Source organism: Bemisia tabaci, chromosome 6 (genome assembly GCF_918797505.1).
Source record: "Bemisia tabaci chromosome 6, PGI_BMITA_v3".
NCBI classification, from domain to species: Eukaryota; Metazoa; Arthropoda; class Insecta; order Hemiptera; family Aleyrodidae; genus Bemisia; species Bemisia tabaci.
The window spans coordinates 2484512-2509543 of NC_092798.1; the positions used below are offsets into that span (position 1 = coordinate 2484512).

The 25032-nt window shown below is 38.6% G+C and overlaps 1 protein-coding gene across 4 annotated transcripts; it reads left to right on the forward strand.

Annotated features, from left to right (window-relative positions):
• Positions 1-9115: 9115 nt before the first annotated feature.
• Positions 9116-24079, forward strand: LOC109033847 (uncharacterized). 4 transcript variants are annotated; one of them, XM_019046659.2, is made up of 6 exons: positions 9315-9562; positions 10251-10348; positions 11268-11378; positions 13301-13341; positions 17131-17229; positions 22074-24065. In XM_019046659.2, exons 1-6 carry the CDS (start codon positions 9501-9503, stop codon positions 22185-22187), a joined length of 525 nt encoding a protein of 174 aa, XP_018902204.2. In that variant the 5' UTR covers positions 9315-9500; the 3' UTR covers positions 22188-24065. The 4 variants fall into 4 exon arrangements, with proteins under 4 accessions (XP_072157584.1, XP_018902205.2, XP_018902204.2 ...); XM_019046658.2 differs by having other exon boundaries at positions 9338-9562; positions 13295-13341; XM_072301483.1 differs by lacking the exon at positions 17131-17229 and having other exon boundaries at positions 9116-9562; positions 22074-24079.
• The last annotated feature ends 953 nt before the right edge of the window (positions 24080-25032 follow it).

The following is a 25032-nucleotide window of genomic DNA, read 5'->3' on the forward strand; positions in this document are numbered from 1 at the left end:
AATTTTGGAAATGGATCGCAGCAAGCGGTAAAAATTATTTGCCACTGCAAGAAGTTCCTACAAAATACGGAAGAAACAATTCTACGATTTAGACATACTTTAAGGTAGACGTGAAACTCTTGTAAAGTTTACCAAACTCGCAATATATTTTCTTCCGTATTTCTTGCAGTAGCAAAACATTATAATCCTTTACAAGAATCCATTTTCAAGGTTACACATTGAGTCACTCGAGTTTGAAAAAAGTCGCCCTATTTATGATGCTATTTTGAGGGCTCCCTTAAACTACCCTTAATCAAAATGGAGACCATATGAAGCATCCATAGTCCATAGAAAAGGATCTGTTTAACTAACGACTATGAATACGGCGTGACCCTTGGGCTATTTAACATTGGTAAGGATCATGCGGTGATATCGCGGATCGCTCCAAGCAACTATTCTAACTCTCCGGAGCTCGGATTGCATAGCCGGTTAATTGAAGGAGTTTCAGGGCTCACGGACACCCCGCGCGCTTTCAGATCCATGATCCTATCGTTCTGTTCCTCTTTGACGCTGAAGAGCCATTAGTGTGGGGTTCTCATGATATTCCGTGTTTGATAGCTCTGGATAGTGTTGCCGTGTGAAGGAAAAACTCAGTATAGGTACGAGCATTGAACATGAGGATGGGAAATCTGCAAAAAAATATCGTTTTTAAGATGTTTTATTAAGGATATCCTTCAATGCCTCTCAATATATTTTCTTTTGCATTTTTTATTTTTTATTGTGGTAATCATGCAATTCTTTTCGAGGGCCCACGCCCAAAGTTTTACTGCTGAATTTTATTCTAGTTTTGCAAAACTTGTCCTTCTTATGGACGTATTTCTGCCAAACAGAACTATGTGCACTAAGCCATGAGCCCTGAGACCCATAAGAATATATGTATAACACGGCCCATGTCATAATTGTCCCTTGACCACATTATGAATCATACGAGGCTGCCGAAGGATAGGGACTCTTTATGAGCGGCAATAAATACGGCCCTAAGGCTGATTCCTTCGTGCAGATTTACTTTAGGGAGGAGGATGAGGATGGGCGCACCCTGGCCTTTAGCGGTCTCCGATGTCCTAGTGAGCCTGTAGACGTTGCCATATTTCCTTCAGAAAATGAATAATTTAACGGAAAAATTGTGTATATTTTTCTCGAACTTTGTCAGACAACTGTGTTCACAATTCATTACCTGAGAATTTCAATGAAAAATATGCATAACTTTCTTCAAAAGTCCATGTTTTATCCAGGGAAATTTGGCAAGTCTCGAATGTTCATACGGCGTTCCATAATTTTCCTCGACAAATTACAATTTTCAGGAAAATGTGTGAATACTTCCTCTCCCTGGTAAAAATTGGCGATAGGAGCTGCGTTTCAAAATACCATAGGAGTACTTAAAGCCGACTAAAGAAGGCGATAGAAAATCATATAGCTGGCTGTAGAAAGTGGAAAAAAAGCATACGGTCGGGCTACACGAAGCGATAAAAAAATTAAACAGCCGGGCTATAGTTCTTGTCGCCGGGGTCTACCTCTACACTTTATCGCCTGGCTGTTGTTTTTTCGCCATTGGCAATAAAAGGCCATAAGAAATTGTGTAGAAATTCGTGTGCTTTGTAAATCCTTAAGTTTGTACGGAGTCACCATAGTATTTACAAAACGTAGGTATATTATTCGCACATTATATTTTCCTTTACTACATATTTTTTTTCATCAATTAAAATGAGAATAATCCATACAGTGTGCAAACATTTCAAAGTCATGAGTTAAACAACGCTGACACCACGAGATTAAATATTAGACACAAAGCGGAGCGGCGGCGCACTGGCGCCTACAAACCTAACACGGATACTTCACGCATTGCGCAATGCGTGAAATATCCCTGTTAGGTTTGTAGGCGCCAATGCGCGTTCCGCGCTGGCTGCCCGAGTGCCCGCCCGCCACGCCGCGCCGAAGCGTACCGCGGCGCTTGAAGCAACTATATCACACCAGAAGTATTGCACTGTATCATACGAAATTGAAGGAGCTCCCACATATTAGGAATGGCAGGCATCCTTCAAAAGTACGGAGCTTTCCTGGCAAAATAAATCAAGATACTACGGCCCAAAAAGAGAGCGGTAGTCCAAAAACTCACAAGGCCTAGCATCCGTAATTAGTAACGTTTAGCATACACTTTATCGTCAGGCTGTTGCTTACTCGCCATCGGCTATAAAAGGCTATACGAAATTGTGTTGCCGGCTATAGAAGCTATTGGAAATCTCACAGTCGGCTATAGGTCTATGGTATTTTGGAACACAGATTCTACTGCCAATTTTTACCAGGGCTCCGATTTGAGGATTTTGCTCGTCGTTTGATTTAAAAAGCCTGAAAATTTCGAGAGAAAATATTCATAACTCTCTTTAAAAATAAATATTATCAAAGAAGAGATTCGGCAACATTCGAACGCTTCTAGGGTGTCTTTCCTTAACATGGTAGTAGAACAGTGGCGTGGCGGACTTTGCGATATATCGATTGATCGGCCATTTAAACCTATGGAAAAGAATCGATGAACAGGGTGTTTGCAGCGAACACCATAATAATCGATTATTTACCACAGTTTCAAATGGGGAAATATCGATAGATCGCAAAGCACGCCACGCCACCGTAGTAGAAAGGATCGAAAAGCTTCGGCTCCGAGCCGGAGGACGAAAAATTCGAATTCTGGCGCCATTCGCGGGCGCGGAGGTGAGCGAACCGTTGCGACCATGATTCTCGGCGGATTAATTCGTCTCTCCTCTGACATAAGAACTCGATTTCTACTTGAGCTCTGTTCTCCGTATAACACCACGCTTATCGGGGCTCACGCTAAAATGGAGATACGCCTTTTCCGTCGTCAAAGAAGCGACGAATCGTGGCCGGGAAAGTGCGAGGCGACGCACAAAGGAACGAGTCCTCGGAAGAAGTCAGAAATAAAATGTGTAACAAAAATCGAAAATTTTCAACGTTTATTTCGTCACATTATAGATTCTACGGGGTACTTCGTATAGAAAATTTTACAAGAAAACCAATGAAACCACTTTTGAATCATCAGCACTTTGTATAAACGGAGTTCTAAGCTTTTAAATTTACCAAATTTTGTCCGACTTCGACAATTGACGCGTTCCAGTGTGCGGCGGCTCCGGGCTCTGGGGAAGTATGTCACTTGGTCAGGCGGGCCCCCACCTCGCGGCTCCTGGGCCCGACGGCGGGGGCAATGAGCATCTTGGCGTCCTTTCGTCATAAGAGCGATCGGCTTTCGCATGACATATCCTCGCATTAATTCATGGAGCCGATCCGTTAATCCGTTACCGTAATCTCAAGGTAAAGACCATTCTTGCAGCTCCCCGAGTCGCTTTTTTTCTGCGACGGGCCGCCTGGCTGCCGTGCTAGGAAAGAACGCCGTATGAGCCTTCAGACGTTGCTGAGTTTCCTTTGATAAAAACCGGATTTATGATGAAAATTGTGAATATTACTTTCAAAAATTTTCAGACAATTCTGCACGCAATTTAATTTGGGATATCTGAAAATTTCAAGGGAAAATGTGCATGAATGTCGTCAAAAATACATGTTTTATCGAGGGAAATTTCACAACTCTCGAATGTTTATACAGCTTTCTTCCATAGCACGGCAGTGTGGAAAAACGCCGTATGAGCCTTCAGACGTTGCCATATTTTCTAAAAAATATAATGTGAATTTTTTCTCCGAATTTGTCGGACGATTTAGCAATTTAATCCAAAATATTTTTGAAAGTTTCAAGGAAAAATATCAATGGCCAAAGTGCGAAATCACGTACATCCATTGAGATGTCTCTAAATATCCGTTCCTATATTTCAATGTTTTGGAGGAAAAACAACCCAACTTTAAAGCTTGAGATTAATACAGAATATTTCTGCTAAAAGAGTTGAAAAATCAAGGAAAAATTCATAAATTTACGATGATTGGTTTTTCAAGAGAAACATAAAATATGGCAGGAAGTGTAATGTTCGAAACGGACGGTGGTTTCGCGCTTTAGCCACCGATTTCCTCTAATGAAAAACAAATTTATTGGGAACATTGAGGAATTCTCATCAAAGTCGGACAATGTTGTTTGCAAATCAATCTAAAATATCTGAACATTTGAATGAAAAATACGCATGAATTTCTAAAAAATACGCATGAATTTTCTAAAAAATTCATGTATTATCCGAGGATATTTGGCAACTATCGAATGTACATACGACGTTCTTGCCTAACATGGCAGCACGCGACTTTGCTGTTCTCCTACTTTATTGTATAGGAAAATAAATGAAAGATCTGTCGTTTCTGAAATAATTCGATGTTGCCCTCTTCGTTCGTCCTTGCGACGGAATTTTAAACGCACTCTGACATCAAATTTTATCAAAATAACTGGACGACTTTCATCAGTGATAATCCGAGTCGTTATCAAGGGCACATAAATAAAAGAACATAACTGTAAACACAAACCATGAGGATATACGTTGAGGAGTAGGTAACTCATGCGCGTCGTGTTTTATTGGGCTTGCATATCGTCACGACGTGTTTTTCAGTTCATTCTAAAATCGATTTTTCAAGATTCATTGAAGTTATAGAGCAAAACTAATCTTTTTACATGAAGGGTTGAAGAAAATTAAAAAATATTATTTTTCAACGTTTAAATATTTAATTTAAACTAATTAGTTATTTTCTTTCTAATTCATTTTTTTTATAAATTTGAATAAGTTTTTCCCCCAAGAAACGGCGTGAACGAAAATATTACATTTCATAGAAGTTACGTAATCCCGGTACGTAAAGAATACGGATTCAGATCATGTCCTGTATACAGGGTGGTCCGAAAGTCCAGAGGCGATTCTTGAATATTGGCAAAATTGTTTTTCCTCGATTTAAATGTATGTAATACAATCGATTCTTAGTGAGACTGCTTGTCTCACTAAAGATTGATATTCTAAATGGATTCTAATGGAGGATCAACAGTGATGCAACTTGCAAAATCGCCACCGCAAAAGTCTCGCGCCACTACTTCTTGGTATCACCCTTGTGACTTTTGTACTAATTGAGATGGAGATTTGAAATCTCATGTCCTCAGGTCAAAGAATACAACTTTTGGATCTCCAAAATTTTTATGGGATCAGCCCAAAAAGGTGCAAAACTCCCTACTCGGTACTGCTTTGCTGAGGAAAATCGCTGAAAAATTAGAAGAAAATGTCCAAGTTTTTCTCAAAATTCGCATGTTATCGAGGAAAATTCAGCAACGCCTGAACGATCACGTTCTTCCTCAGAATGGCAGCCTATGGGTTATAGTGTCGTGCGAAGGAAAAACGCCGTACAAACATTCGAGAGTTGCCAAATTTCCCCGGATAAAACATGTATTTTCGACAAAATCTATGTATATTTTCCCTACAATTTTCAGATATTTTAGAATTAATTGCGAACAAAATGGTCCGAACAATTGGACGAAAAATATTTACAATTGCACCAATAAATTCGTTTTTTGTCAGAGGCAACGCCTGAAGGTTCATAAGGCGTTTTTTCTTATGGCAGTATAAAGGTGATAGATTTCAGGACATTTTGTTAACGATTTTTTGTCCGCGCACCTTTTTTGTCCAGTAGTTTACGCCTACATGTAAAATAAGCAACAATGACTTGGTCCAAGCGTTATATTTTAGTCGGTATGTAAAATTATATTGACAATATGGAAATGAGAAGTAGAGAGAGAAGAAGGTGTTGTTATGGTTGCTCATTTTCGAAATGAAATGTTATTACTCTCTCCTTTTGAATCATCTTTTTAAATTGTCATTGGTGAATATTTGGTTTTATTTCTATCCTCAAAATATTCGATGTACAATATACCTTATATATGTATAGGTACTTTTTTTATTTTTTTTAATTTTTTCTTTACGAAATTATTACTTCATTTTGAAAACATTTATATTTTTAAAACGTGAGAAATTTGTAAAACCTTTTCCAAGCGGCATTAATTTCAATGAGCCGCAGTTGTGCCGACAGAAACTGCAAAAATGAATGAAAGAGGAAAAAAACCAAGAAGCACGCAATCTTTAGTTTTAACCCATTTGTACATCAATCTTTTAGAGTCAAATACGTCAAATTTTGAGCGTTTAGTTGCGCGTAGGTACACCTCGCTGCAGCACAATAAAAGCACAAAATGTAAAAGAAAAAAATTAAAGTGCTTTGAAAATCATTAAATGTGACACGGAACCACCAATAGGTATTTAAAAAACACACATTATATTGTTATTCTCCTTTAATAAATTGATACATATTTTTTCCCATCAATTTAAAGGATAATAATCAATGCAGAGTGCGCATACATTTCAAAATCATGAGTTAAATAACATTGCCTATGCGAGTATAAATATTAAAGCCTAACAGAGCGGAGCGGCGCGGCGGGCGTGCTGCCAACGCGAGAGGCTCACTGGCGCCTACAAACCTAAGTGGATACTTCACGCATTGCACAATGCTTGAAGTATCCACTTAGGTTTGTAGGCGCCAATGCGCGTTTCGCGCTAGCCGCCCGTCCGCCGTGCGGCGGCGCCTGAAGCAACTATTTTACAACAGAGGTGTTGCACAGTATTATACGAAATTGAACGTATTAATAATGACAAGCATCCTTTAAAAGTACAGATTTTTCCTCGCAAAATAAATCAAGATACTTATCGTACACAGGTAAATCTAAGAGCCTTTAGCTGAGGCAAATATAGAGGTATATCCGGTTCAGGTATAACAAGGTGGAAATTTCTTGAAAGATAATTAAGTCCTGTTACTTCAAGGAGGTGTAGAGAGTTTAAGTGAATTTTGTCTCATGGAATTGACGCTCCCCCATTTTTACCAGAACGCTCAACTATATATTATTCTCCGTTGGGCCAAACAGACAAAACAAAAAAAAAACAAACAAACCCTCATTCTTCCACGACATTATACATTTCCATCCAAAAATGTCGTGAGCAATTGTCGTTTTTATTTACATATGGGCCAATTAACTTTGGGTCGCAACTGGCACGTGGACCAAAACTCCCGTGCCGAAAAAACGCGTGGACGTAAATTACTGGAAAAAACAGGTGCGCGGACAAAAAAGCGTTGACGAGATGTCCTATAACCAGGTGATACGGGTCTTTTGGATCACCCTGTATACACCTACGTGCAAACATTAGGAGGTGAAGGAAGTTATTAAAAACAACACAAATTGGAGGAACACGATTGCTTGCATGCAAGGGCAAGGGACTCCCTTCCTACCCCCGATTCCGATTTTCACCCCGACTTGTCTTTGCATCCTGTTAGTTTGATTGCGTTCCATCAACCGAGCACGCAATCCATTTCTCGAGTGGAATACTCAGTAGGGCATCAGGCCGCCTCTACAGTTCTCGTTTCATACTCCGCGCTGAAACACATGAAATCCCTCTATTCTTCCTCTCTGGCTTGGAGCTTTCCCCCTGTTCCCCCCTCTCCTCCCTGATCCCCCTTCTGCCCCCTTCTTCCCCCTTCTGCCCCCTTCTTCCCCCTTCTGCCCCCCTTTGCCCCCCTCTGCCCCCCTCTGCCCCCCCCCTCTGCCCCCTCTTCCCCCTCCTTTTCCCCCGCAGTCTTCTCGCAGAAAATTTAGAGGGAGTGGAAACACCATGGACGGAGTTTAAAAATTACGCACAGCAGAAAGGAACCTAGTGATATTTGGGCGTATTTATGCTAAAAGGAACTATTTGCATAGGCTTTGCGTGCGACACAGTTCCTTTTAGCATAAATACGTCTATTTTAAAATATATACAGATAATTGCGGATGATTTTGAGCTTCTATGGAAGTAAATTTATTCCTGGAAAAAAATCGCGGAACTATGTTTTTTCGTATCAAGAATAGTATTTTTACAGAAAACTAGGGGGCGCGCCCCCTGACCACTTCGGAGTCCAACCCTCTGAAGCGCTTTGCACTTTACGCGTTATGCTTATGATTTTATAGTATAGAGTAAAATTTAATTGGCTCATATTTTATCTTAGAATTCAAATAAAAATTTGTTTAACCTAAAGAAAATTTTATCGAGTGGGGAGAAATTTCAGAACTCAAATTACGTTTTTGTCCAATCCAAAGAAAATCAAACTTTTCGTCGATAGCGTTGTTACATGTCTTTGAAACAGATAAAAAATATCATTTTCATTAGAGGAAAATTGTTTCACTTAATAAAGTCCTCTTCGAGTGAGATACATTTTTCTCATTAAGTAAGTAAGAGAGAAAAGAAAAATCGAGCCGGAAAATGTTTTTTTGAATCAAGTAAATTTTGTACGGTACGGGAGATCATGGATGCCAAACAGACCATCGTGCATGGCATTATGACAAAACAACTCATTTGGTATGGTCATGTCCAAAGAATGGCAGGAGACAGGTTGCCGAAGAAGGTCCTTGACTGGATTTCTCCTGGGAGAAGACGCAGAGGGCGGGCGCCCAATGAAAGGTTGGAGGAAAGGGATTGAAGCGGAAATGTTAAAGAGCTCAGTCCCCCAAGATTTGTGGTTTGAAAGAGAGCAGTGGGGGTTAGGAGTCGTAGAGCGCGAGGGACTGCTGTAAAGCGACTTATATGTATGTATGTGTTACAGAAACGTATGTAACCCTTGTTTTCGGTGTTTCTACCGTTAATAATCTAATTCCCTTAAATGAACGTATTTCTGCCGAACGGAACTATGTGCATTAAGACATAAGGCCCCAGACCCATAAGAATATGTGCATAATAAGGCTCACGTCATATTAAACATAATTCCATTTGGCAGAAATACGTCCAAATAATATTAAATAACACGCGCAGTTGACTTCTTTTCCCATCAAGCTTATCGGGGCGGAATGATATGCCAAATTCCTCCCCTCCCACCCCCAAAAACAACAACAACAACACTGCCATGCTCAGGAAAAACACCGTATGAACATTCGAGAGTTGTCAACTTGCCTTCGATAGAATGTTTATTTTCGATGCAAGTTATGAATATTTTTCCACGGAATTTTCGGGAACATTAGGTAAAATTACGAACAAAATTATTTGAATAATTGGAAGAAAAATATTCATATGTTTACCAGGAACTTAGTGTTTCATCAAAGGAAATTTGGCAACGCCTGAGGGTTCAGACGGCGTTCTTCCCCAGCACGGAAGAATAGCGAAGATGCTGAAACGCGATGGAGATACGTGTTATTCGATACTACATGGATTAGCCGTTCGACTTCAATCTTGCCCACTGGCCTATTAAGCCCTGCTCAGCCATACCCCGGACCTTGAAATTGTATTTTGAAGCGCTTGCATGCTACTTAGGAGTCAAGTGATTGTTGACATGGCAGCAAGGGTAGGTTGGATCGATTCGGGCCGCCGTTCGCAAGTTCTAGTTTTAGTTCGGCGGAGATAAGGGTTGCAGTATTAGTGCCACGGATTTCCTTCGATCTTTTTCACTCGCCTGAAAGAAATTCAGGAGTCTCGCGGGGGAAGATGAAAAAAAGTAAGGATATTGAAAGTCTGAAAGCTGAGCTGGACCAAGAGAGAAATTACAGGTATTTCGAGATCCACACATGAAGTAATTTTAGAGCGAACGCACGGATAGTTGCAACAGTCGGCGTCTAACAACGAGCACTGTAAAAATACGTTTAACAATTGCTGATTTTTCAAAAAAAAGGTTTTTTTTATTTTTTTTATTTCTGTATGTGTAATTAAAAGCATGAAATGCTCATGAAAGGAGTGTTTACTCTGATCAAAAATCTTTACGAAATTGTAAAATTGCATTGCCGTAAGTATTTGATACGGCAAGTACGACGCACGCCCGGACCGCTAAAGTATAATATTTTCTTTAAATTAAACTTTTTAATTTTTGAATTTTAGAACAGTGGAACAGAAAGCGGAAGGAAATATAATGGTAAGAAAGAATAAGAAAGTATGTGTCTTGATTGAGGTGTTTCAATATCTCTGATCATAGGTATACCTTTCTACAATTTTTCAAGAATTTTCTTGAAATAGCACTGATGGAATTTACGTCTTTTTCAAGTTCTTTGAAATAATTTTACTATTATTTTTACATGATACTAACATTTTTGTGAAAATGAACGCAGTTTGAAAACGCATTTAGAACATTTAAAATTATTTTGCACCGAGGCATCTTTGGTTCGTTTCAATTCGTCTGTACAGAAATTTTTTCTCATTTTTTATCAAAATTAATCTTTACTTTTTTGTTTTGTTCTGCTAAAGAGATGCAATGATCAAATCCAATAAAGATTTGGAAAACTCGATTGAAAAGTTGGCCAAAGAGCTAGAAATGCACCGAAAGCAAGCGGAAGACATCGCGAGTAAGTTTTCAAAAGGCATACATTTTTTAGGTTTTGAATAATTCCCTCTGTGACAATCTCCTTCAAACCTTAAAAAATTGTATTACGAATATGTAAAATTAAATATTTTTTCATTACTGTAACTTTTCTATGAAAGGCTTTTGTCTGTTGAAATGAGCGCTCAATTCAAATTTTTCTACGACAAAAAAAAAAAAAAAAGATGTAGAAATAAGAAGAGAAAAAAGTGGCATTAACGTTTTATGAACAGTTGCCCTTCAGTTGTGATTGTACTCATAAATAGGTTTAAAAAGTTCGGCATAAAAATATAAGGAGAGATTCAAATCCCAGATCGATAATACCACTTTTTCTTGTTGATTGTCCATTTGTTCAACGAACAAATTGAATTCCAAATTGAAACATTCCAAAAAAAAAAAAAAAAAAAAAAAAAAAAAAAAACCTTGTGCAATAATGTGACTTGTTCGGTTTCCCACGTGGCAATTAAGTATAACTGAAGATCGTGCAAACTCACATTTCTGAACATATATATGTGAATTTCCAAGATCTTGGTTTAATAAAACTCAAAATTTAATCCAGTGGCATGGCGTGAATGATCGACTATTGATATTTTTCTACTTGAAACTGTGGTAAAGAATCGATTATTAAGGTGTTATTTGCGAACACCCTGTTCATCGTTCCTATTCCATAGATTTAAATGACAGGTCAATCGATGCAATGCAAAGTACGCCACCCCACTGAAGTTAATTAATAATACCCGAACAAGTACAGGGGTTTAATTTTCTACATTTTTATTTTTAGAGAATTTTGAGACAGAAAACTCCAAAAAACTCCAAACCAAACCGGAGTTTTGGCGGTTTGTATAGTTGATGTTTATTTATTTATTTTACTCTCAATGAAATTCACTCATACCGACATTCTTTAGGTGGCCATTTTTCTGCCAAAAGCAATCAGAAATACCTAGATCAAGTAAACTTGCTAAAAAAGCTGGAGACAGACATTGGAGTCGAAAAAGAGAAGCTGAGAATCTTGGCGGGTGAGTTTTTCGCTCAGAGGGGGATTTTTTTAAAATCGTGCCCGTACTTCCAGGCTATTTTTTTATTTTTGCTTTTTACTTTTACTTTTATCTTGAAAGATCATCAACATTTTCATCAGTTTCAGATTTTTTAGCCATCCACGCACCGGTCCGCACACTTCAAATTGTGTATCTTTTTTAGCACAAACTAGAACACTTCCTGTAAACGCGTCATTAAAGTTCATTATGCTCATCATTAAGTTTCAAAACTTCCTGCTCTTATTGCATGAACTTTTTATCTTCGTGAGTAAATAACTTTTTGTGATAATTTTTGTTGCTGATCTTTTTAAGAATATGGAATTTTTTTGAAGATGGCAATAGTTACGTCCATTTTTGGTCAGGTCACGCAGATTAATATGTTTATTGATGCGTTAGATGACAATTTGGATTCACTGATTCGACCAGACTCAACTTGCACGTCATGCATGCTGCCTTTTATAGGGATTGAAGGCGCAAGTTAGATTCGGTCAACTCGTTTTTATGAATGCCACTCTCAGTATACAGGCTGTAAGAAGACTGGCATACAAAGCTACTGCTCTGCAAAGAAAAAAGAAGAAAAAAATTAATACAGAAAAATCTGAACTTACAACACACAGTCAAAAGTAAAGTCCTTGTTATTAATTTCTCACGGGAGTCAGTGACTCAGTGCAATTAGAAATTTCTCAGTGCAGTGCGTTTAAAAACTTATCTTCACCATACTAAACATTCAGAGCACGATGAATTATCCACCTAATTTGTTGTAAGGGTATTTCATTTCAAATATATACAGATAAGCTCCTACAACGCACTCTGGCGTTCTGCGACACCCAACCAAAAACAGTTATTGAGTTCGTTTCAAATACATTTATTAAAAACACTTCACTCGCATGTATTCCGCTACGCTAAAGAAGAACGGTGTATGAACATTCGAGAGTTGCCAAACTTCGGATAAAACATGAAAATTTGAGGCTAAAGTTACGCATGTTTTTCCGGAAAGTATTCAAATATTTTAGATAATATTGCGAACCAAATTGCCTGACAAATTTGAAGAAAAACATTCACAATTTTCCTAGTGAATTCGTTTTTTATTGAAGGAAATATGGCAATGCCTTAAGGCTCATACGGTCTTCTTCCTTGGCACGGAAGTATTATTTACTATGATTAACTGATACTCGTACACTAGGATAATCACTATTTGTTTATTACCAATATGTTTATGACAATTTCGTTAAAGGGTAATGCCAATGCGTAAGAATACTTCTGAGGATCATGTGATACCAAAATTCACTAATGAACAAACAAGGTAAAATTTACTCATAGCTACGATCAAGTTTCTCCCCGCTTACCACCTTCGCATAAACTCAATCCCTCAAAATTTCGTTTCATAGAAAAAATCGACTAGGCAAAATGATTCTCCGTCGTACCTAAAATTTAGCAATTTTTGGTTCAGGTTCTCTACCCACAGGTTCTACTCTTTTGAATAACCGAAAGATGAATTCTCCTGTGATATGTTTCTTAGGGAGAGAAAAATCAAAGCACCATAAGAAACTTTAAAAGCAAACGTAAAAAATATGATAAAGAATTTGGCTGAACCTGTGACATGACTAGTAAATTAGACTTAAGTCAAGTTGACTTTCGTTTCGTATTACGAGAGCAATCCTCGATTATGATAAAAAAAAAAAAAAAAAAAAAAAAAAAAAAAAAAAAAAAACTATTTAATCAAAATGACTTGATTTTGGTGATTTTAGTGTAAACAGTATAAATAATCAATAATGGCTCGTCATTTGAACAGCAGTGAATGTCTGAAAATTTGGCGAGATAGAGAATTTTCGAACCCAGAAAGACTGAGTTGTAGACCGTGAAGGCACCAAATATTATGCCCAATCCTCCTGTTTCAGAGGCAGATACGGACATAACGGATTTGAATTTGGAACTGTTATCTCAGGTTAGTCACCACACTTACATTTTCTGAACCAATTCCAGAGAGACCCTGCCTCTTTGTCTCTGTGGAAATCCAGTAGTGAATTAATTTTTTATATAATTTCTAATATCATCACAATATATGATTCCGTAAGCACAAAATTCGGGTCAAAGTTCAGCGGGGACCGTCAGGCCGATCCGGGCGTGGGTGAAATCGGCTTGACTCCCCCCCCCCCCCCCCCCCGGTCCTGCAATGGAGAGAAAAATAGAGGCCTCGCCCCCCATGCGCTTTGAAAGCGCGATTTTCCCGTTGGTCCCGCGAAGAGATGTGCGGGCTTTCCCGTTCGGTTTTTTGGATGAATCGGCTGTCCGAAGCGTTTGCCGTCATGAACATCGCCGAAATCTTACCCTAGCTTAACTCCTAGCCGTGGAAATAATGTTTTTTTTTTTTTTTTTTTTTTTTTTTTTTTTTTTAAAAAATAAATTCAAACATTCCGCTCATGGAAGAAAGAATAATTTACTTGGGTTAAATTGCACGTTAAACGTCACTTTGACAGTCTCAGCAATATGAAAATATGGCAACTCAATCTTGACGCTTTGTATAGCAAGCTATACACACTTTGGACAACACAGGGTGGGAAAGAAACAATGCTCGATTGAGTAGTCTGCTGAAGCCGTCGTGGTGCGCGATTTGACTCGTGTATTGTTTTTCTTGTGACCGGGCAATTCAAATTTCCCCTGACCAATGTACAATAAAAACGTTTATATCTTAGGTAGGAGTTGATGTCAGTATAGTTTTCATTTCGTGAATCGTGGTTTACGTAAAATTCTGGTAGAGAATCATTTATCAGAGTGCTTAAATTCGTATCTTATTTAATGGTCCATTCAATCAAAAAAATATGAACATTATAGAGAACTTTCTTTACTTTTCTCGGAAAAAATATTTCATCAGGAGAAACGAGGCAACGTTGAAATGCTCATAAGGCGTCGAAACACAACATGAACCTTTCAAGCCCCATTATTCGATGCCACAAACGCCCTAAAGCGAGTTCGAATAATCGCGCAAAACACAGTGCGGCCGGCTTCAAACGCATATTAGCGCCTGCAAGACTGTAGGAATACTTCTCGCATTGCGCGAAACAGTGCGGTCGGCTCGGCACGCGCGTTAGCGCCTACAAGACTGCATGAATACTTCTCGCATTGCGCCAATCGCAATGCAGTCTGTCAGTTAGCGTGATACGCATACTAGACTGTGGGAATACTTCGCGCATCGCACGCACAGCACGATGCGCGCTATAATCGTTGTACTCTCTCGGTGTCGGATCCACCACCCGCGGTGCGATGGACACAGTATCCAACCAGTGTACAACGCGAGCCTGCAATCCTCGAAGGATCGCGGAGATTTTCCCGCTTTCCGTTAACTTTCCCACCAATAAGGCTACGTTTCGTCATTCTTGAGTTCTTGACTCTCTGATCCGATTTTCACCCTAATTAAAGGGAGAATATGTATCCTCATTGCAACAATTCAGAAACTCGGATGTTATTTAATTTTTTTTTGGTTACATGAAAAAAGGAGAAGAACGAAAATATCGCATCGAAATTTTGATGCCTTAATTTGAGATCATTTAGGAAAATTCACGGAAACTATTCAGAGAAACTGTGTGTAGCTTTTTAAAAACATTGATTCGAAATATCGTTGCAATGTATGAGGGTGTAATCAGAGATCAATACGCTTTCTTTCGAGTGCACCAGTCGGCTTTTGAATAACTTGAATATGGTTGTTCTACAATATTTTACGTGTAGTTTTCTTTCATTGGTTGGCGACCGCGTAGCGGCCACAGGCCCCTAGTGCTCTATAACATAAAATCATGAGAGTAACCTTTAACGCAAAACGCATAACGCCTAATACGTGGAGCGCTTCAGGCGTTATCAGAGAACGATTAGGGAGCGATCAGGGAACATGAGCCCCCTAATTATTTATAAACCACATAGACTCTGATAGAAAAACAGAGGTAATTAAAATCTTGACATGTCTGAATGCGAAGCAAGATTTCCACCCACACAAGACAAAAATATGCTACACATATACTACGACTCAACTTAGGATGTTTCCTTGCTCCGATGGAAAATTGAAGGAGAAATATTGCAATATCCCCTTTTCACGGCCGGAGTAGTCGGGGAGCAGCAAAAACTCGTGGTGGGGGATGGGGGCCTTAGCCTTAAATGAACACTTCGTTTTTTGGGAAACGTGAAATGCCTTCAATTTAGAGAGCATGCAATCCGCAAATGCGCATTGCGCGGGCTCCTTGTATCCGCCAGCATCCCGCTCGGGCCCCCAGCGCTAATCCAGTCCCACCCACTGTCACTACTACTTCCTCGAAATTTTTGGACAAGAAATTTCACTGTTATTTTTCCCAAATTGAATACAATTCATCTCTCGAATCTTATATTTTGATGGTAAAAATTGAAAAAAAAAAATTATCTGTATTTATACCTTCGTTCGAAAAAAATACTTCATTGATTGTTACCTCTCCCAGCTCCTCCATAAAAAATAAAAATGTATTTCTCAAGTAACCGAAATGCAAAAATAGCAAAATCATGTTGATTTACATTAGTGGCGCGGCGTAAATGATTGATTATCGATACTTCCTTATTTGAAGCTATAGTAAAGAATCGATTTTAAAGGTGTTCGTTGCGAACACCCTGTTTATCGATCCTTTTCCATAGGTCTATATTGCAGATCAATCGATAAATCACAAAGCGTGCCACGCCACTGATTTACAAGCATTGAAATGTTAAATAACAACAAGCTCAATTATTATATTTAAGATTCTACTTCATGTATTTGAGCGATATTTCTCGTTAAGCATTGAAGTTAACCAAAATGTATCTCTTTTTACAAGAGAACTGAAGTATCGGTTCTCATGAAAATTTCGTGGAATTTTTTTTTGGCCGAAAAAAAATTTAGAAAATTCACTAAACTTTTTAAGAGAATTGGTGCAACTGTTCTCTCGGTCCGAGAAAATAAATTTCACAACACTGACGACAATTGCTGTCACTTGATTTTCTTTCGTAGGTACACTGCCCATTCAGACTCACAATCTCATAATCTTAGCGGGGAATTTAGATAGCTGTAAGTACAGCTCATTGACATTGTTTGAATTAATTCGCTCTCTTCTTCATTTCGTCGAGAAAATAATACAGACAAATTATGTGAAATTTACGATCCTCTTTCAAATTGAGAGTGCTCAATTCAATTCTCATTGCGCTTCAAAATTTTCGGCTGCTTTCTAATAAAGTAATTACATTAACTGCCTGTTTCAGCATCTCAAGATGTAGTTTTAACTACGGGAGGTGTATGCCGTAAAATTGTGTATCATTCAGAATATTGAATTCGCATTTCTTTTTCCCGTCCTCATCAATTTTTGGAATGTACCCGCTTGAGTAGATGAGTCTCAATTCTATAACTATTTAGAATATTCTTTGCGTTCTTTATTGAACATGTCGATGGCCAAAGTGCGAAACTTCGTAACTCCACTGCGATGTTCTGAATTTATCCTATTTTACTTTCTCGGGGGTGATCAAGCCAACATAATAGTTTAAAATTTACATACAGAATATCCTGCCACGACAGAAAAGAAAAATTAAAGAGGTTTTCAAAAAATTACGTTGACTGGTTTTCCAAAGAAAAAATAAAGAATGGCGGGAATTTGCAGCGTCACAGAGGGAGTTGCGTGGTTTCGTTTTTTGGGAATCGTTATATTATAGAGTCGCTTAATTCTTAACCATGCGTTTTCCTCTATTAATTTCACAGTCTGAACTTCTTCGCTTGATCAAACAGTTGGAGCGGATCAAAGTGGATCTACACAGCTCTCTTCAAGAAACTGAGAACAAAATCGACGCATGCTCACAGGTATTGCCTTCACTCAATACGAAGTATGTCGATGGCCAAGGGGCAATACCACGTATGTTAATCGAGGTGTTTCAGAATGTCCACTTCGATTTTATTTTTTCGAGGAAGACCAAGCCAACTTTATAGCTTAAAATTGTACAGGATATCTTGAAAAATCAAGGAAATTTTCTTGTAAGTAAGTTGACAAGTTTTCCGAAGAAATAATTTCGTATGACAAGAAGTCTAGAATGTCGCAAAGAGTATACTTGGTTTCGCACTTCGGTCATCGATTTAGATTCCTTTCTTAGAGACAACAATATTTAGACGGTGATCTTTAAAAAATAAGGAAAACGTAGCAGAATGACGATTCCGCACATTTTGTCAGCTATCTCGATGATACACGCGCATTTGAAAATGTGGGACGTGTCTGTGGATTTTTTTAAAATTCTGTATTCGCATGTCAAGAAATGTGAATTCTTGTATCTCGGTTAAAATCTCTGTAAATATTGCATGTTATGTCAATTCACACAAAAATTCAGAATATTGAATCCCCTTCCTTGTAAAAACAGGTCCGTCTAGTTGTAAATCCGACCGCTTTATGAAACAAATCACTCAGATGTTAATATAAGCCATTTTGACATCAGTCTGAAGACAGTCTGACGTTATTGTGGTGAATCAGACTTGATCAGCGTGAATCCAGAGCGCTTAATGGACGTCAGACTGATGGAGACTATTTTTTGAGACGAGTGGTTTTTAACTCCGGAATAAAAAAGTTGTCTAATGCGTTGTAAAGGTGTTGATGCTAAAAAGGGACTGTGCCCAAATTGTTGCTTCCCTCACTAAATAACTCAACTTCATTTCGACGTTACCCAATTTCCCCTCCAAATTGCATTTTTACCAGGAGAATCTTGAAAATTTCTTCTGATCTGGTCTCATGCAAAATTCAAAACTTTGGACAAAAATTTCACTGGTACATTCATTGGCGGATCTAGCAAATTGGCAATATTGTTTTTCTCCATTTTAACCTATGAAAATGTATCGATCCTTCGAGGGGCTAGGTGCTCCGACATGAATCGATTGTTGAACATAGGTTTAAATGGAGGGAATCCGGTGTTGCCAAATTGCTAGGCCCGCCCCTGGGTACATTGCACCAAAGAAAAGCGTCGAGTTCGCCTTCGGCCGTCGCCAAATAACCTCTGGCAAAGTACCGATGTTCGGAAAAATATGTACATATTTTTCTCCCGATTTTTCAGAGAATTTTTGTCATAATATGATCCATAGAGAGTCTGAAAATTTCAAGGAAATATATTCATAACTTTCCTCAAAAATGAACATTTTCTGAGAGGAAAGGCAACATTCGAATGCTCATATGGTGTTTTCCCTAAGCCAACACGTCAGTATAGTATGACGACAAATCTTAAATGGAGATTTTCATGTACTTGGAGGATCAAACGAGTGAGTGGCTAACCGTTGCTGCCAAATTTGAGCAAAAAATCAGTATTTGCCCTCACAGTCTAGAATCTCCATTTAAATTTTTAAAAAATCGATATTTCTGCCTAAAATCAATATTTTTAATGGATTTAAATGGAGGAAAAACAGTGTTGCCAAATTCCAAAATTGCCACTGGCCCGGAGCTACGTGGATGATCAAAATTTGCTGATAATCCGAAACGTTTGGCCAGAAAAATGGATCGAAAAGGCTTAATTTTGAAAGAATCTATCAAAAAACGTGTTAATACTTGATGAAAATGCAATAATTGGTCTAAAATGAAAACATTTCACCTCTTAGAAGTTATTTTGGGAAACATTGTTCATGGAAGAAGATTTTTATAGAAGTTAGCGCTGTATAATTGCAGACTTCACGGGCCACAGCCACCGAGAAAACCGCGAATAATCAAGATTCTCTATACGGTATAGTTCTCTTCTCTGTCTATTTATCCTTTAAGAAACCGGATAATACATTATGAATCGGCATTTTGGCACCGCGAGCCCGGCAGATCAGAACTATGACATTTTGAAATGTGATGTTACCACAATAAACCGCTCTACCAAAAGTTTTCCGAGGACCGGTCCGTTTTCCCGTGGATCGCGCTGCAGTGCTAGGAAAAAAGCCGTACGAACATTCGGAAGTTGCCAAATTTTCTCAAATAACGCATGTTTTTGTGAGGAAAGTTTTGCATAGTTTTCCTTGAAATTTGCAGATAATTTGGATTGAATCGCGAACAAAATTGTCTGAAAATTTTGAGAAAACATATTCACAATTTTCCCGATAAATTTGACTTTCATTGAACTAAATGCGGCAGCATCTGAAAGCTCATACGGCGCTTTTCCTTAGCAAGATAGCACGGGTGGTAGAATAAATGCCTCATCTGGCAACATGGCGACCCGCCCGAACAGATTCGACGCATGCCCACCAAGTTGGGAATACCTAGCGAGCGAAAGCCGTTCTTTTTGCGCGATAATCATGGCGCGCAATCAAGACAAGAGTTCGTCACGAAATGAGCTACCTCTTACTCTGTGTTTTGCAATAATTAAACTTGCGGTATTTATTACCGCAATGTCAAGCTCACTTTTTTCGATGCCCTTGGATGATCTGTCGACGCAACTCTGCGTTCGTTTCATACTTTGCTTCTTGCTGACTTGAATGAGACATCGCGTGACAACTATCTCCCAGCTTAAATTTGAATTTTGGGAAACGTGCACGCAAAATTTGTATTATATAATGAACGGCAACCTAAATTTATGAACAGAGTCTTGTATTAGAGCCTTGCATTATTGTTTCACTATATACTACATAAAGCTTTCTCCGAGGGTTGGGATGCAGAGTGGTCAGGGGTCTGACCCTCGAATAATGCATGACAATGCTATTTGGACAAGAGTATGAGAAAGTGCCGTGTTGCCTATCTTGTGAAATTAAGGCGAGGCAATAACAGGGACTTCTGGAAGTCTACGTAGCTTATGGTACAACTATTCTGCCGTGCGAAGGAAAAACGCCGTATGAACCTTTAGGCGTTGCCAAATTTTCTTTGATAAAAAGCGAAGTTCCTGGTAGAGTTATGAATACTCTCCTTCAAATTTTTAAGATCATTTTTTTCGCAATTTCACCTAAAGATTCTGAAAATTTAAAGGACAAATGTCCATAGCTTTCCGCGAAAATAAACATTTTATCGAAGGAACTTTGGCAACTCTCGAATGCTCATACGGCGTTCTTCCTTACCACGGCAGTATTGAGGCCCGTTGGAGCGCGTTCCGCATATCGACGGTGAGACTGCAAAAATGCGCTTCGAGGTTCAAAATCTCCGCTCTTGTTTTATATTTTTAAAAGGAGATAGAGCCAACACAATTTTTGCAGATCATTATTCATACAGAGAAGAAAAATCACTGAAATTTTCGAAAAATGACGTTTAGTAGTTTTCCGTGTAGAAAATAAAGTATGAGAGGAAGTTTGCAACGCGCCGCAAACCGAGCTACGCATTTCTGCAGTTTCACCATCGATATATCGCTAAATGCGAGGATAAACCGTTTGAGGTGGTTTGACTCAATTGACTCAAACTGCATATTAGACGTTTTGAACATTTTTGGGGGAGGCTCCTCCCCAACCCACCCCCTTTCGCCCCTCATTTTCGAAGTGTCTGGATCCGCATGTGCGAGATATCTCGCTGGAAGTCTTATGCCACCCTGCTTCGGTTGCCGACATGCGCCTCTTAAGTGCCATACCTAAAATCAAGATACGTCATTACGTCTCACACGGTGAGAAAAAGTAACCAACATTTTGTGTTAGTGTGGGAAGTGGAACACTAAATAACCCAAGCCTTCGGTTGACTCTAGAGTTTTCCAGTCTCTCCATTGTTTTCGGCGCTGAATTCACCGCAAATTGTACCAATATCAACGCAAAATTTGGGTTTGTTTGTGTTTTAAATCTATATGAACCAAAAATCTATATGAAAACAATGGAGAGACTGGAAAACTCTAGAGTCAACCGAAGGCTTGGGTTATTTAATGTTTCACTTCCCACATTGACACAAAATGTTGGTTACTTTCTCTCACCGTGTGAGACGTAATGACGTATCTTGATTTCCACGTGAGCCCTGTCTTTCGTATAAATCCATGCTTTTCGTAGCGCATGCGGAAGTTTACTGAATTTCCGCGTTTTTTTTACTCTCACTGGGCGTATTTCAATTTAATTGGGATAATACGCCCTCACGTCCGAGGACCGACGAAATGGACTCCATTGTGGAATCAGGAACTACAATAATTGGACGTATTTCTGTCAAATGGAACTAAGCGCCAAAGTGAGCTCCTTTTGAGGATTTTAGAATCCCGGATACACTGGAAAAAAAAAAAACACATTGAATATAGAGTCCAGACTCTTGAAAACATTGAAAAGAAAAAGGACCCTTGATTCAATCAGATTTAAGCTTAAATCAAAAGAAAATCCGCTCAAATTAAGAGGCTTGGTTGTTGATTTAAGCTTAAATCTGATTGAATCAAGAGTATTTTTTCTTGTCGATGTTTTTAAGAGTCTAGACTCTAGATCCAATGTGTTGTTTTTCCTAGTGTAGCGCGTTCTGTCAAACGGAACTAAGTTCCATGGAAAAGCATTACGAGTATGACGGTGCGAGTATCGCGTTCCGCAACACCCGCCAATCCAAACACCCCTCTCCCTTCCTCCCCCGATGGCGATCAGTTCCGTTTGATAGAAATACGTCCAATTACTGTCCCGGTTTGAAAACAACATATGCACCATTAGTTTCCCTATGCACGTAAGTGTTTTTATGAATGAGCCAGAAATTTTAGTTCCAAATTCGTTGAAAATGTGGTGGAAATAGTAAATCCTCGTCTCATAAGCTTGCGTCTGATCGGCAGGAATTCTATCGACTGGATGAGATGCGGCAAATGTACATTACGGAGCAGGATTTGAAGAACCGCAGCAAGAGACATCCGCCCACCCCGTCGGCCTCGAGCCGGAAGCACAAGTGAGACGCACCCGCTAAGAAATCAACGTACTCAACATCTTGAGCTCACAATCATCCGGAAAACTTCAACTGGTCTACCGCAAGTTCTTGCCGAAAACATCCGAGGGTACACGGACTTTATGTCCACTTTTTTTACGTCCACAGACTTTTCGTCCACAGTTCTAGAGCCCATACTATTGTTAAGTCCATTACTTAAACGTCCACTAAGTTAATAAGTCCACAAATGTAAAGTCCACTAATATCAAATTCAAGCGTCTTATTTTAGTCCGTGTGTATACACGTGTGTATAATAAAATTATATTGTCAATATCGAAATGAGAAAATTAAGAGAGAATGAGGTGTTGTTATCGTAACTCATATTTTAAATGACATGTTAATTTCTTCTTTTGATTCATCTTTTCAAATTGTCTTTGGTAAATACTTTGTTTCATTTCTATCCTTGAAATTTCCGCTATAAAATATGCCTTAAATGTACATTATTTTTTTTTAATGAAATTGATTACTTCATTTTAAAAACATTTACATTTTTAAAACGTGGTAAATATTTGTAAAACCTTTTTCAAGCAATGGCATCGATATGAATCTCAATGAGCCGTAGTTGTGATGAAAGAAACTATACAAACATTAATAAAAGAGGAAAAAAACTAAGAAGCACGCAATTTTTTGTGTTTAACTTATTTGTACATCGACCTCCTTGAGTCAAATACGTCCAATTTTGAGCCTTTGGTTGCGCTTACACCACGCTGCAGCACAGTAAAAGCCCAAAACATAAAAGAATAAATTTGAACGCTTTGGAAATCATTAAATTTAACACGGAACCACTATTATATTTACAAAAAACACATTATATTTTCCAGTAGTACATATTTCTTTTTCATCAGTTTAAAAGGGAATAATCAATGCAGAGAGTGCAAACATTTCAAAATCATGAGTTGAAAAACGATGACTCCGCGAGTTCAAATATTAGAGCCTAACACAGAGCGGAGCGGCGTGTTAGCAGCGCAGAACGCGCACTGGCGCCTACAAACCTAACGGAATACTTCACGCATTGCGCAACGCGTGAAGTATCCCGTTAGGTTTGTAGGCGCCTGTGCGCGTGTCACGTTGATTGCCTGCCGCGCCACAACGCTTTAAGCAACTATTTCGCGTCAGAGGCGTTGCACAGTATCCTACAAGATTGAAGGCTCACGAAATAACTAGTTGAAGAGGACTTTCAATTTTGACTGCATCTGTTACTGAAAAATGTTTAATTTGGCATTGGAGCGTTTCCTAGTCTCCCGCTTTGGTTTCCATCTTATCATATCTACACATAGTGTACACATGGACATATGTTTTTATATGCTATGTTGCTAATGTTATAATATATAAAATACTTCAAAATAATCATCAGACAACTTTGTGCGCTCATTTAGTGGTCAAATTGCAGCTAATGCATGACAAAATATGCTACTTTTACTGATTATTGTCGGGCAAAATAGTATGGGGCCCAACTTCGGGCATGCGCAATACCTAATATCTTCTTCACGAGATACAGTTTTAAAGCTGAGCTAGAGGTTTGAAACATAATATTAAAAAAAACAAAACTTGTTACGCAGATAATTTTTTGAGCACTGGAAGTTGATGACCAATTTTAGGGCCCAGAAGGCCTCATATTAGTTGTAATCATGATTTTTAAACTAAGTAAAGGGCTGTAAAGTAATGGATACGTGTACTTTTAAGTGCACTCTGAATTGTCAAAGGTGCCTTCAATCTCTTTTAAGAGTGATTTTATTTTTTTAATTATTTTAAACCACCAATGTGAGTTTACGGTATTTTTATGTATGGACTGTGAAGAATACAATAAAACAATTGTTAATATCCTGTTATTATTCTTAATTTTTGCAAGACTTGATGGTAAGCGTGCATATGCCTCTATAATTCATTCTATGTGACGTCACAAAATTTAATGCGATATTTTTCAATTTGTCGATGTTTTTTTCCAACGAATTAAATTTTCAATTTTAGAAGTTTTAAAAAAATTTCGTTAAAAATTGGAAAGAAGTCTAAAGATTGGAACAATTCTATTCAATAGAACCTAAGAATAGTGTATCTTAGCACCAGTAAATACGCGGTGAAGAGTGATGACTGCCGCGACACCTCATTATCAGTAAAGAACGAATCATTGCGAATTCACGCCTCGCGCCATCGCGCCTTCAATTTTGCAGACGCAACACGGACATCCATCAAGTACGAATAGATGTATCTCTGCGCCGCGCCGTCATCAACGCGCATCCTTTCCCTTGCTTCATTTCCACATGTATTCTTCCGTGCTAAAGAAGAGCGCCGTATGAACATTCGAGAGTTGCCAAATTTCCTTCGATAAAATGTATATTTTTGAGGAAAATTATGATTATTTTTCCGTAAAAATTTCAGGAACCTTTCATCAAAATACGAATAAAATTCTCCGAAAAGTCGGAAGAAAAATATTCATAAGTTTATCAGGTTTGCGTTTTATCTAAGGAAATTTGGCAACGCCTGAAGGTTCATACGGCGTTTTTCCTTAGCACGACAGATAAGGACTCTCGACTCTCCTTAACAATACTGGATTTGTAAATTACAAATATTTTATGTAGTGCGGGATGAATTTGAGAGCACCTTAAGGGGAGCCTTGAAGAGAGCCCGGAAAACTAAAGAAGAACCCAGGGAGGACCGTCATGCGGTATATCGAGTACATTCTGTATTTTCTGTCCTTTACTAGAGATGAAATAAATGGAAAACTGAAGCGTGAAATTTACAAATTATGTCGTATTCTTCGACCAGCATGGCTCAGGGCTCTTCCTACGTTCTGGAATTTCATTGGCTGAATATTA

Excerpts from the sequence above, each read along its gene's own strand:
- LOC109033847 (XM_019046658.2), top strand. The coding sequence starts at position 9,501 with ATGAAAAAAAGTAAGGATATTGAAAGTCTGAAAGCTGAGCTGGACCAA. Across the intron at positions 10,349-11,267 it reads GCAAGCGGAAGACATCGCGA|GTGGCCATTTTTCTGCCAAA; the intron begins GTAAGTTTTCAA and ends GACATTCTTTAG. Across the intron at positions 13,342-17,130 it reads ATTTGGAACTGTTATCTCAG|TCTGAACTTCTTCGCTTGAT; the intron begins GTTAGTCACCAC and ends TTAATTTCACAG.